The sequence below is a fragment of the Austrofundulus limnaeus genome, unplaced genomic scaffold, assembly GCF_001266775.1.
Source record: "Austrofundulus limnaeus strain Quisiro unplaced genomic scaffold, Austrofundulus_limnaeus-1.0 Scaffold972, whole genome shotgun sequence".
NCBI classification, from domain to species: domain Eukaryota; kingdom Metazoa; phylum Chordata; class Actinopteri; order Cyprinodontiformes; family Rivulidae; genus Austrofundulus; species Austrofundulus limnaeus.
The window spans coordinates 76,834-88,398 of NW_013953374.1; the positions used below are offsets into that span (position 1 = coordinate 76,834).

The following is an 11,565-nucleotide window of genomic DNA, read 5'->3' on the forward strand; positions in this document are numbered from 1 at the left end:
AGTGGTCTGTCACTTCCTGGCAGTTCTGATACCAAGATATCGTGCTAATGAGAGAGAAGGGGGGTTGTCACTCTCTTTAAAGCACGCACCCCCCCCCCCTCCACACACACACACAGACAAAGACACACTAAGTCTCTTTCGCTCTCTTGCTCGCACAAACACTAAAGTCGCGCACAGACATCTTTTTCCCTACACATGCCTCTAGGCTACAGTATTTCATCAGAAATGTGGGGATCTTTGTAGTGTTTTTCATTTGCTCTACAATACAATATCACTTAGTCTTAACTTTGAGGCTGAATGGAGGATTAAGGGAGGAAAAAAAAATTTAAACATGTAGAAACTGACCAGAAAGGCTCCTTTTAAGATTTAGAGCACTTGGGCAAAGATGCTAGATTGAGCTGTTAGAGGGAGGAATTGAGGAATAAAAGTCAATAATTTAGGAATGGGAGGCGAAGCTTTTAAGAGAGAATGGCTGCCTAGGCATGGCCATGCTTTTATTCAATTGGGGCTTAGTGGAGCCAACAGGGCCTCGCTGTCTCAGACACTTAATTACAACCCCAAGACCGTTTGCTTTGCATTCTGGGCCAGCGGCGTTGGCGGCAGTCGAGCGTTGCAGCCTCTACTCACTTCCTCCTCGATCTCTGCCAGGGATTTGATCGTAATGCCCATTAAATTGACTTGCTGCATCTGAAATCAAAAGCAGGGAGAGGAGGAGGGAGGAGGAAGAAGAAGAAGAAGAAAAAAAAACACATGAAACATGGCGGTTAGGCTCATGGCTAAGTAAGCATGCTTAAAATCTTTAATCCTTTCCCTCTCTGTGTCAATACAAACGGGGCTATAGTGACAACCACTGCCAGCCAGCCAAATGGACTGCATTGAGCCAGATCTGCCTGACTGCACGCATTCATCACTCAGTCTGGAAGAAAGGCAAGGGAAGAAACAAAAAAGAGAGGAAGGAAAGAAAAGAAGAAGAAAGAAGAGGTCTTCACCTGAAGAAAAAACTATCGGTATCATCTCTGTCTCGCCCTCAAAGAAAACTTTTACCTCTTGGGGCTTTTCATGAAACTTCTCGGAGACTATGAACGGCACGTCATCCAGAGCTGCAACACACAAGCAACACAAAATAGACCAAAAAAAGGTTAGAAATTTAAACAAAAAAACATTTCAATCTCTATTCTTGGTTGCGATTATTTTCACAAGACTAAACGTGGGATTATAAAAACAGCAAAGCTATCAACATCCCCTGCCACCCCAACGCCTCCCCTCCTTCTGTCTACTGGGAGAAGATGAAAGACTTTTTTATTCTCCACTGTATACGAGCACCTCCACTGTCTCCTCCAACCCAGCCCTTTCCCAGCCCTCTTCCAGTTTAATTACTCTTGATTATTCCCGATTCCGTCTTGTCTGAGAGATGTTCACCTCTGAAACAAAGACACACTCGCTATATAGGCACAAAAAAAGAGAAGGGAAAAAAAGGCGGAGAGACGAGAGACAAAACATTCGTGAGATATCAAATTTGCATGAAAATAAGCCGCACTGTTCAGCCAGGAAAAAGTGGATTGAAATGAGGACTTGCCAGGAGCGTAGTAGTATAATTAGCATTTGACCAAACAAACGAGCTTCAACAGAGCTATAATTAAGCAGGCCTGTAATTAAGTGTATGCCCTTTATCATAATGATCGTGGTTAAAACGGTGTGATGGGTGCCAGTTGATTATTAATGGTGTAACCCCGTCCTGCATGCATCCTGCACTGGAATCAAGGTGTCACGACTGTCAGGCTAGAGAGCAGCCCTTTGTTTATAAAATACATTAGGGCCCAAATTAACACAGGGTGACAAGAAGCACAAAGCCTCGCGTTCCCAAGCTGAAGGGAAAACTGCAGCTGCTCGGCTTCATTGTAAAAAAAACAACAACTCCCAATTCTGGAGTGACAAAACTTTGCCGGTGCCGGCTTTGACAAGAGCTCCAAATATCAAGGGGCCCAGTTTCAAACTGATTCTCTTTAGCCCACAGTCCATCAGACTGCTGGCACAGGGAAAGGAACTCATAAAAGCAAGCTGGAGCTTTTCATGAGTCATCGTTTGGGAGTTGGCAATCCTTCAGGCCTTTCTTGTTCGCCTTCATATTTAAAAGTTTGAAATGATAAAAAAATTTCCCTGACACTTCTGTGAGTTGCTTTACTTTCTGGGCTATTACGTGGATCTACAGTTTGGCATTTCTGATAGAAGTGTGATGTAATATAATCTGTATAATCAATACAGCTCACTCTTATTAGAGACCGAAGGTAAAGATTCTCTGCTTTGACTCCTTTCTCATATGATTTTTAAAACTGTACTGTGCGCTTTGTTGTTTGTAATTAGAAAACAGGCAAACTTCTTTGTATTTTCACCTCATAAATGAAAAACGGCATATATCCCATATAAAAGATAAAACAAAAAAAATGATTAAATATTTTGCTCAAACCTTCAAAATGCAACATCATTAAAACAGGGCAGCTTTGCGTTGCTTCCTTCCTCTCAGAGAACAGTCTTTTTTAAGCAAAACATATGTTACTGCAAATAATAGTTGTGGTTACAAGTTGCTGCACTGCATTTGGTACATACTTTAAAAGTTTTTGCATAGTTCTTTATGAAAAGAAGAAGAAAAGTGACTAAAGGTCACCTGCAGAGAGGATTAATTGATGGATGGTGAAAGTCACGTTACACTGCCTTACATGTCTGTTCATGATCATCATAAATTAGCTTAAACATTGGTAATAACGATTTCACTAAGATAAAATATTTAAATATCTCAAATACTGATTACTGCTTTTTAAAAGATTAATACAAATATACATTACAAATGTGCTTTTTTACAATGTCAAGACTTGACAGAAAACCAAAGCAACAAAATATGGCAGCTTTGTATGAAAAGGAAGTGATCAGGGTCTGATGTGTATTGCTTATTATGATAACCCTAATCTGATGTTTAATGTTCCTGAGTGTTTTTAGTTGTTTTTCATCTAATTACTGAATGAGCATTCTTCAGTATATGAATGCTTTATATGAATGTGAAATTGTTGATCATCATCAACAAAACTATAACTTAATCTTATACTTTTATTTTGTTATTTTAGCAAACATCAGATTTTCACAAACGCCAGGTTTTACAGGCAGCAAAATTTGAGTGGCTGTGTTTTTACCTCCAAAAAAGGTAAGAAGGCACTGAATCACTAAAACCTAAACGATTTATTTTATTTAAAAAGCTGAGCTCTTTGAGGGACTTTCCAAAATATTTCATTTGGAACTTGGTTGAATAAAGTATGGGTGTTTTTTTTCTCTTTTTTTGCTTATAATATTCGCTGAGTTTTTGTACGTGTTTTGAACCCCTCTCAATTTTATTCCTGTATCAAGCTATACTGTAGATCCATTTTTGAAGCCTATGTTGGAGTTTACTTTATGACAGAAAACATCCCATGTGGGTACAAAGTGGGTTTTGGTAGGTACAATGTGGGTCCAAAATAATGTGCATGGGATAGAGTACATTTATGCAAGCTGTGCACAGAAAATAGGCCGTGATTGTGAAATAAGGTCGTGCAAATTCTGCCACACGTCTCACTAATCACTTAGCTGCCAACACTAGAGTTTTCAAGAAAAGATTCACTAATTTTGTTTTCATTTTTCATGCCCTTTTGAGTCTCTAACTAGTCTCTAACAGTTTCATTCTAGTGACTTGGCTTAAAATAATTCAGTCTGCATCAAAGCGGGGCACCAATCAACTTGGTCCTCTACCTCTATCTCTATCTAATTTTTAAAGTCATCTATTTCACCAAAGCAACCTTTAATGCGTGATTTTTATCTGTAGTGAGGAGCAAGCCAGGGTAACTGGTATAACAGCTTGTTTAAGCTCATACCTACAAGTGCACAAACATGCAGTGCTCTGTTGCTGGCAGCACCAACACTGGGCAGAGGTAGGCAGGGAGAACACATTTAAATCAATAACCAGGAATGGGAAGCAGAGATTGTGGCTGCTGATGGATCTGCACGGCATGGACAGATGAATGCAGAGAGCTGAAGGCCAGAGAGTTTCTTTATTGCTCAAGGATTACATTTAAAACCAGATCTCACTTTGTATTCCTCAACCATCTATACTAGAGAGCCTATCTTACATCCAGACAAATGGAGAGGCACGGGAGATGACTTGGTGGTAAGGAATGGCTGCTGTACTATAAAGTAATCTGAAAGTGCAAAGGGCAAAAATAATGTAAATCCAATCTTCTGAGCAGGAATCCCAGTATGAAACATGTCGAAGCGGCTCAAATGGCCGGGCTACACTCCATTAACTCGTGTGTATTCCAGCGCGGGAGGGGGGGTGGGGGGTGGGGGGGCTGTGCAGTTATTTGGGGAATGCGAATGCAGTTGATGCAAAAACATCTGGCAGGACTTTTGGTACAGTCGCTGCGATGATGATGGTGATGATGATGGCTGTGAGCGCAGAGGTGGTGTTAAGTAAGGAGGACCCCGTGGCTTGAGTGATTGTAGTGTAAAGAACGAAGTCAGCACGGGCCCCGTGTGGATCATTGCCTTATTAATGGCTCCGTCAGATGCAATGAGCAATGGCTGCATTGTCATCTCCAGCCCCTGGGCACAGATGAATGGCTGTTTCAGGGCGGGAAGGGCTCTCTCGTACGCTGGGCTGAGCACTAATCCCTCACTCTTCCATTGTTGGATGCACTGTCACCCAGGACTTCAGCAACACTGCGCGCTGCATTTCCACGGCTCCAACAGACACGACTCCAGACGACGCAGGACCCACACTCGCTCACACACACAAACACATAAAGCACGCCGAGTTGTGCACCGACGCTGACTGATGGAAAAATATGCGTGGGTGATCGAGCATACCCCGTATTACCTGAACCACAACTCAAGAGTAGCACTTTAGGAATGTTGATGAACTTTTATTTTACACTTCACTAATCCTGCAGAATTGCATTGATCTCTGTCTGGTATGATTACTTGGGTGAATCTGTTTCGCTCCTGAATTAAGTGAGAAAGTCAAAGTGAGGGCAATAATGTGCAAGTGCAAATGAACACCTTTATTATGTGGCGTAAAATAACACACACACACTAAAAAAAAAAACCCAAATAAGCTGAAGCTTTATCTGGAAAGCTGCTGTGTTTGACACATCCCAAGGCTAGACATGGCAATACCTTCCGTGTCGATGTGACTCTCAATTTGAGCCGGATTCCTTATGCAGACCACAGAAATGCTATTCTAGTTGCAGACCCCCCCCCCCTCTCTCTCTCTGTCACCAGTGCAGATAATGGTGAGAAGATGAACAGAGAGCTGGAGGAGGACCCCTATGCCCACTCACAGCCCTTAGTCCCACTCTGACATGAGAAATAGTGCCCAGGCCTGACAGCATCTCGGAGACATATTGTAGTTTATTTTGTCGCCCGGGCATGCCATCTGTGCCATTCCAATGGAGGGTGTGTGTTCAGGCTGCTGCAAGAGAGAGGGCGCGAGGCTCTGGGTCCCTCAGTAGCTCTGCAGCCGCGGCAGGTCATTAGTCAAATTGCCTAATGAGAGAGAATACAAATGGCCCCCTACCCTGACAGGAGGAATTTTGGAGGTGTCAGAGCTCCTGACCCGTGCTATGAGAACAGATGATAGTGAGTTGCTATTTTCAGATTCTTTTAATGACTATGACTCTGTGAAACCCATTCTTTTTCTTTTATCTTTTTCCTACTTTTTGAAATTCTCCAGACAGACGAGTATAAAAAAACCCTTTTCAATACATTAAAAATCTCTCTCGCAAAAGCGGAAGTGTAACTTTTAAATTATTTAAATGTTTACTTGGAAGTTAATCAACATTCTGAAAAAGCATATAACATTGATACTAAAACAGACTAAGCGGCGAAGTGATGGTGAGGGTTTCTGATCAGCTATTTTTATTTGTCTCTTCTGGCTGTGTGCTGCTTATTTCCTCAGTCTCCCTGAAGTTTGTGCAATGTTCTGGTGCAATTCTCCTGACAGCGAGTCGGTTCACTGATGCTAAAATATTAATTTCATTTCATCTAAATGTTCGAAAATGTAAACAAGTTTAAAAGTGCCGTGAATGCTCAGAGTTGTGCGCAAAAGAGGCAGTAAAAGAGTCTGTTTATAGTCACGCACTGCAGGCTGGGACTGCGAGGCGTTCTCAGATTTACAGAAAAAAATCGGTAAAAGGAACAAAACAAAACCTGTGGGAAGAAGCAAAATTATTTTACATAAGATTACCCTCGGTTCACTTTGCTTTATATTTGTAAAACGCAACAGAAATGCATTAATTGTAAATAAGTACAGCATCAATATTTAACATGGACTTACACTGAACACATCTAGAAATTATCCTTTTGATTATTTTTTTACAAATATGTTTGTGTTAAAACAATATTATCTGTTGTTGTAATTACATGAATGCAAAAACGATAAACCTTAGTAGAATGGCCTCATTTATTTTTCATCTGTGACAAGCAGTCCTTGAAATCTGGTTGTAGACCCAAGCCAGAACACAGTCCCAATCGGGCGCGGGTCCATCCGTTTTTAATGGGAGTAGGCAGAGCCAGTAATATTTACAGTACGCTGGCTGTGAACAGAGCTGCATGCCTGAAGTTCTTTGTGTTCTGATGTGTGTACAGCTGTGACAGCTTCACCTGTAAGCCCATGAAGCTGAATTTATGTGTAGAATGAAAAGATCAATGCGAGGTCACTTCGAACCTGTTTCAGTCATCCTTTGAAAAAGTGTGATTATCATTTCTAATGGTCGGCTATTAAGAGCTCTCTAGAAATAAAATTGACAATCCGAATTTCATCAGCAGCACAAAGTATTTTTAGACACTGCCGTGCCACTGGCGTTGATCCCCAGCTGTGGCTGCTGGTAAATGTGCAGCAGAATGTGTGTATAAATGGGGTACGCCTCTCTGGACAAGTGTAAAAGCTGGCAGAGGGCTGGCAGTAAATTGCATGTGCCGGATGGGGCACAGCAGAAGGCACAATTACACAAATCCCCTCTTAATTAGCGGTTCTGTGGGCAAACTAACCCGTAATGATGGGAGGGATGTGGCGAGCCCCAGAAATCCTAACAAGAAACACTCAGCAGCGCTGGAGACCGGCTCATATGGCCCCAACTTCCCTGAAGTAGAGACTGACGCGTGATCTGTTTTGATCAGCCGAGCAGCAGGAGATGCTTCCCATGCAGCCCTGCCCCTCACAACTCCAAGCCCTCGCTGAGCAACTTGCCCTCTGGATTGTGGGTAAAGCAGCGGGCCTTATGTGGTTGTGGGTGGCATTATTAAGTTCTCCGTGCTCACAGTACCGGGCAATGTAAAGTGGCATCTCACATGGTGAATAATGAAGCGAGCCAGGGCAGAAGCAGGAGGGATGACAGCCAAAGAGGCCTCCTTGGCAGCCACTAACCTGGGCATCCACCGATTTATCATCTCCCAGAACCAATTCACCAACGCTGCATTGCCATTTGTCATTAATTATGCTAATAAGGATACTGTTACTCTTCTAATGAAACAGGAGAATGTTATTGGTATAATGCATTTAAATATATAGACTTACTATATGTTTGTCCTGTCTGAAAATGTTTTTTAAAAGAGATATTTTGCATTACATGAATAAAGCTGTTCTGCTTTGCACTTAAAACACAACAACTGCTGTTACAGAGAAGGCCAGGACTTGGGCAACTGTTCTATAATTATGCACATTTCCCTTCACCGTAGCATAAAAATGGTCTTTATAAAAACACTAGTGTGTTTGAACTTTTCACAGCAGACTTTATGGTTCTAAACAAGCCACTCTACGCAGAACTATTTAATATAGCTTCTGGGAGCCCCAGATGCCCTTTTCCAAAGCGACTTCATTCCCAGAATCTCATTGTGCTTTCTGAATCACACCACGCTTTGCATTAGAAGATCATTAATTACAAACTTAACAAGTCAGCAGAGCCATTAAAAGATCTTTAAGGCATATTTGACCATAAATCTCCTTAAACTATGTTTAATGACTGAATTTTTGTGAAATATTTTTTATCAAGTTCTAATTAGATGTGTGATAACAAAGCCTGCTGTACATGGGGCCAATGAGGGAACCGTGACAGGCCCATCCATTGAGGCTGTCCGCGTCTGGACACTGAAACTAATGGAGCACTTGCCTCCATCTCAGGAAAGAATAGAAAGCAATGAGGGATGAGACTCCGTAGTCCAGTCTGGCCAAATGTAAAGCCATTTAAAGTCTCTTTTTTTGGCTGTAATGAAGGTTCAAAAATGCCTGAGGGCTTTAAGGCTCCAGTCAAAAACTCCATTAGGATTTATCCAGGATTGATCCTCACAAACCTAATGGCACCATCATGCTGAAATTGATCATGTTTTGCCATCAAACCTGGATAGTTTTAGAGGATTCTGACATCTGAATTAAATTAGGGTCTATTTAATCTGTTTTTTTTTTTACTTTGGCCAGTGTCAAACAAATGTCTTTTGCATTTTTGTATTAACTTGTTAAACTTTAACAATAACTTCTTAAATGACAACTGAAATTTAGCAATGCTATTTTATAACATCTGCATACTGTGACATGAAATCAGAATACAACTGAAAGAAAAACGATGAGCAGGAAAAAAAATTGACATTTAAAGTCTCACATTTTTCTTGTCTCACTTATTGACATAACAGTAAACAATTAAGTGATTGAAAACTTGCAAAATTACTGCAATTTTAAAACTTAAGAGTATTTGTAATTTTTTGTTAGAAAAGGAAAGAAAGACACCATGAAAACATTTGCCAATAAGTGTAAATGTGTGAAAAAAAATACACCAATTAGGAATTTTAAGAATCTTTTGTAAGAAAGTAGGAGTCATTTATTCGAAAATATTGTTTATTTATTTTGCATTTTGTTTTATTAGTTTCAAACTTCTTTGACATTTGTTCCTGGTTAGATTCAGCGCTACAAAACAAAACAAAAACAGGTTAGCTTTGCACACAAACTAACTTGTGGTAAATCCCACAACTCCTTGTTTGGCACACCACTTGTTGTGAGAAAACATTTTCATGATAAGCTCTCATTTACTTTATATTTTTTCCCATAGTTGCTAAAATTAATTTTTGTTTACTTGCCATGTTGATGGAAGGTTTCGTAGTTGCTGTTTTACTTTTTATGTTCAGTTTGGTTTACTCCTCAAACACTGAAGCAATTTTGTTGTGTCCTAACGGATAAAACATAACAAGCTCGAGCAGAATTGGAGCAAATTTAAACACTGTAATTTATTAGCTGCAGATTTATTTTAATTGAATTCAGCACTCCTTTATATCATTTGTTGCTAGGAGTTCTTTCAGCATGGGCGTGTGGATGCATTAGCTGTAAATACCATTCTCCCTCTACACTTTCCTCCTGTTTTGCCTTTTGCTGACCAGGAAAATTAAGAAGCAAAACGTAGGTTTTAAGAGCATTCCTTTCATGTCTTGATGTAAGCTTTGGCATCACTTCAAACATCAAGATCGGTTTCATAGAAATCCCATTCCATCTAAAGTAAAAGCACCGGCAGTAAATCTGCCCAAGCCTCCCCCATAACACGTCCATAAATGATTCATTCGGTTCAGTTTAGCTGATGCAAAACAGAATGTTAGTGAGTTGTGGACAAAGCTCGTGCTGCATAAAGGAGGACCGAACGAGCCGCTTAGTAGTTTCATCAATCTCTAACAGGGGAAGTGGGGAGAAGGGACTGGGAAGAGGACAAAACACACCAATAATAACTTTTGTGTCACTATCCAGAGGTCATGTTTTTTAATCCCTCAGCCTAAAGAATTGTGTTATTCTAAAAAAAATAATAATAAAATAAAATAACCCCCGCAGTGGTGAAGCAGTTGAGATTCATCACGGTTGGAGATAAGAGCGGGGCTGATCTCCTCCCACAGCACGGCCTTGCCTGGGACTACACGGGGAGATAAGATGGAACTTTTGTTTGAAACCTGATGGGAAGCCTCTTAATGAAAGTGCGGCGCCAAAAATAATCTTTTTTCTTCATGTTAGTCAATCAAGAATTGGTGTCGTTGGGAGGGAGAAAGAAAGAAAGAAAGAAAGAAAGAAAGAAAGAAAGAAAGAAAGGAACAAAAAAGAGAAGGAGAAAGAAAGTAATTTTGCATAATCAGCGAGCACCATCTGGAACAATTAACCAAATTCCACAGAACTCAGAGGATCAGTCATATTGGCTTATTAAAGATCCAGAATTATACAAGTAATAAATCCTTGGAAAAACGAAGCGTACCCCTGCCTGTCATGACTATTTTAACTTCAAATACAGTGGAATACTTGATAAGGCTGAAAAGAGGAGATTAATATATGCAAATTATGTCGAGCATTTAAAAGCCCCCCAACAACTGTCTCTCCCCTTTTTTTCTGTCTCTTATTACAGGGCTTTATGTTTTATTCATACACCAACTCACCTGTCATTTCATAAGCTATAATATTATGAGGGTATTATTAAACAGTATAAAGTGGGGCTTTAATTGGAAAGCTCCATTGCATTTTCCAATTATTTGTAGCAAATTAAAAGCAGATGCACATAGTTTAATAAGAATTCTAATATTGTTTCCGGAAAATCAAAAATCACTGTCATCCTGCCAAGATATTTTGCAAACCCAAGTTAATTTTGAGGCTCCTATTTTTCCTCCTGCTTCTCCTCTGAAGGATGAACTGTCTAGTGTCTGTTAATTGAACTTCCTCTAATGGATACGGAAATAATTGCTCTCCATATTATGTTAGATCAGGGCCAATGTCAGTATTTATTTTTGATTAATGCTATAGATATGCAAATGTATTACTTTTTATTAGATTTGCCTTTTTATCAGGTGGATGTCTGCTGAATATTATATGCTGCTCTGCTGCTAACAAAAGGCGACTGCGACGCAACATTTGCAACTTTTTTTAAGTTTTAGACTTTTTAACTGACACCTTTTTTATCAATGCTTTTCAGAGAGTTTTATTTATTGCACATACAATAACCTTAAAAATATCAAGATGGGCTGTCAATGCAGGAGTATTAGACCTAATTGGCAAAGGGACTTGGCATGGATCAAAGCGCTGCTGTTGAAGAAAAAAAAAAGAAAAATAAATAAAAAATAAAAAAAAAACCAACAAGGTTGAGCTGCTTTGAAAACTTGATAACTTTTTAAATGAGCCTAAACTGTCAAGTGATGGAGGGCTTCAAAATAAATGTGAATTAGTTTTTAATATTCTGGTAATAAATGTCAAAGCTTCTGCACATCACATACGTACATGATGTGACTGCAGATGACAGATTTCCCAGACATGTTACCTCTCCTCTCCTCCCCTCAACTCATCATCTTCTTCTTCTCTTCTTCTTCTTTTTTAATTGTATTGGGTTTTTGTTTTGTTGGGGAAGTGACGGAGGGTTTAATCAAGAAAGCAGGCAATTCATCAAACCTAAAGAAGGCGCCGTACAGCCCTGACAGAGCGCACATGGTTTTAGACCAACTCAAACCTGGCCAGCTGTCAGCCCACACACACACACACACACACAC

The 11,565-nt window shown here is 40.1% G+C and overlaps 1 protein-coding gene across 2 annotated transcripts in view; it reads right to left on the reverse strand.

Moving 5' to 3' along the window:
* Positions 1-456: 456 nt before the first annotated feature.
* LOC106533561 (multivesicular body subunit 12B) overlaps positions 457-11,565 on the reverse strand; it is a gene marked incomplete at its 5' end in the record, with an annotated part of 20,091 nt that continues 8,982 nt past the window's right edge. Inside the window, 2 exon segments of one of the 2 annotated variants that reach the window (XM_014029915.1) lie at positions 457-687; positions 1,045-1,100. In XM_014029915.1, the coding sequence (XP_013885369.1) occupies positions 550-687; positions 1,045-1,100 (194 nt within the window). 2 annotated transcript variants of the gene reach the window in all.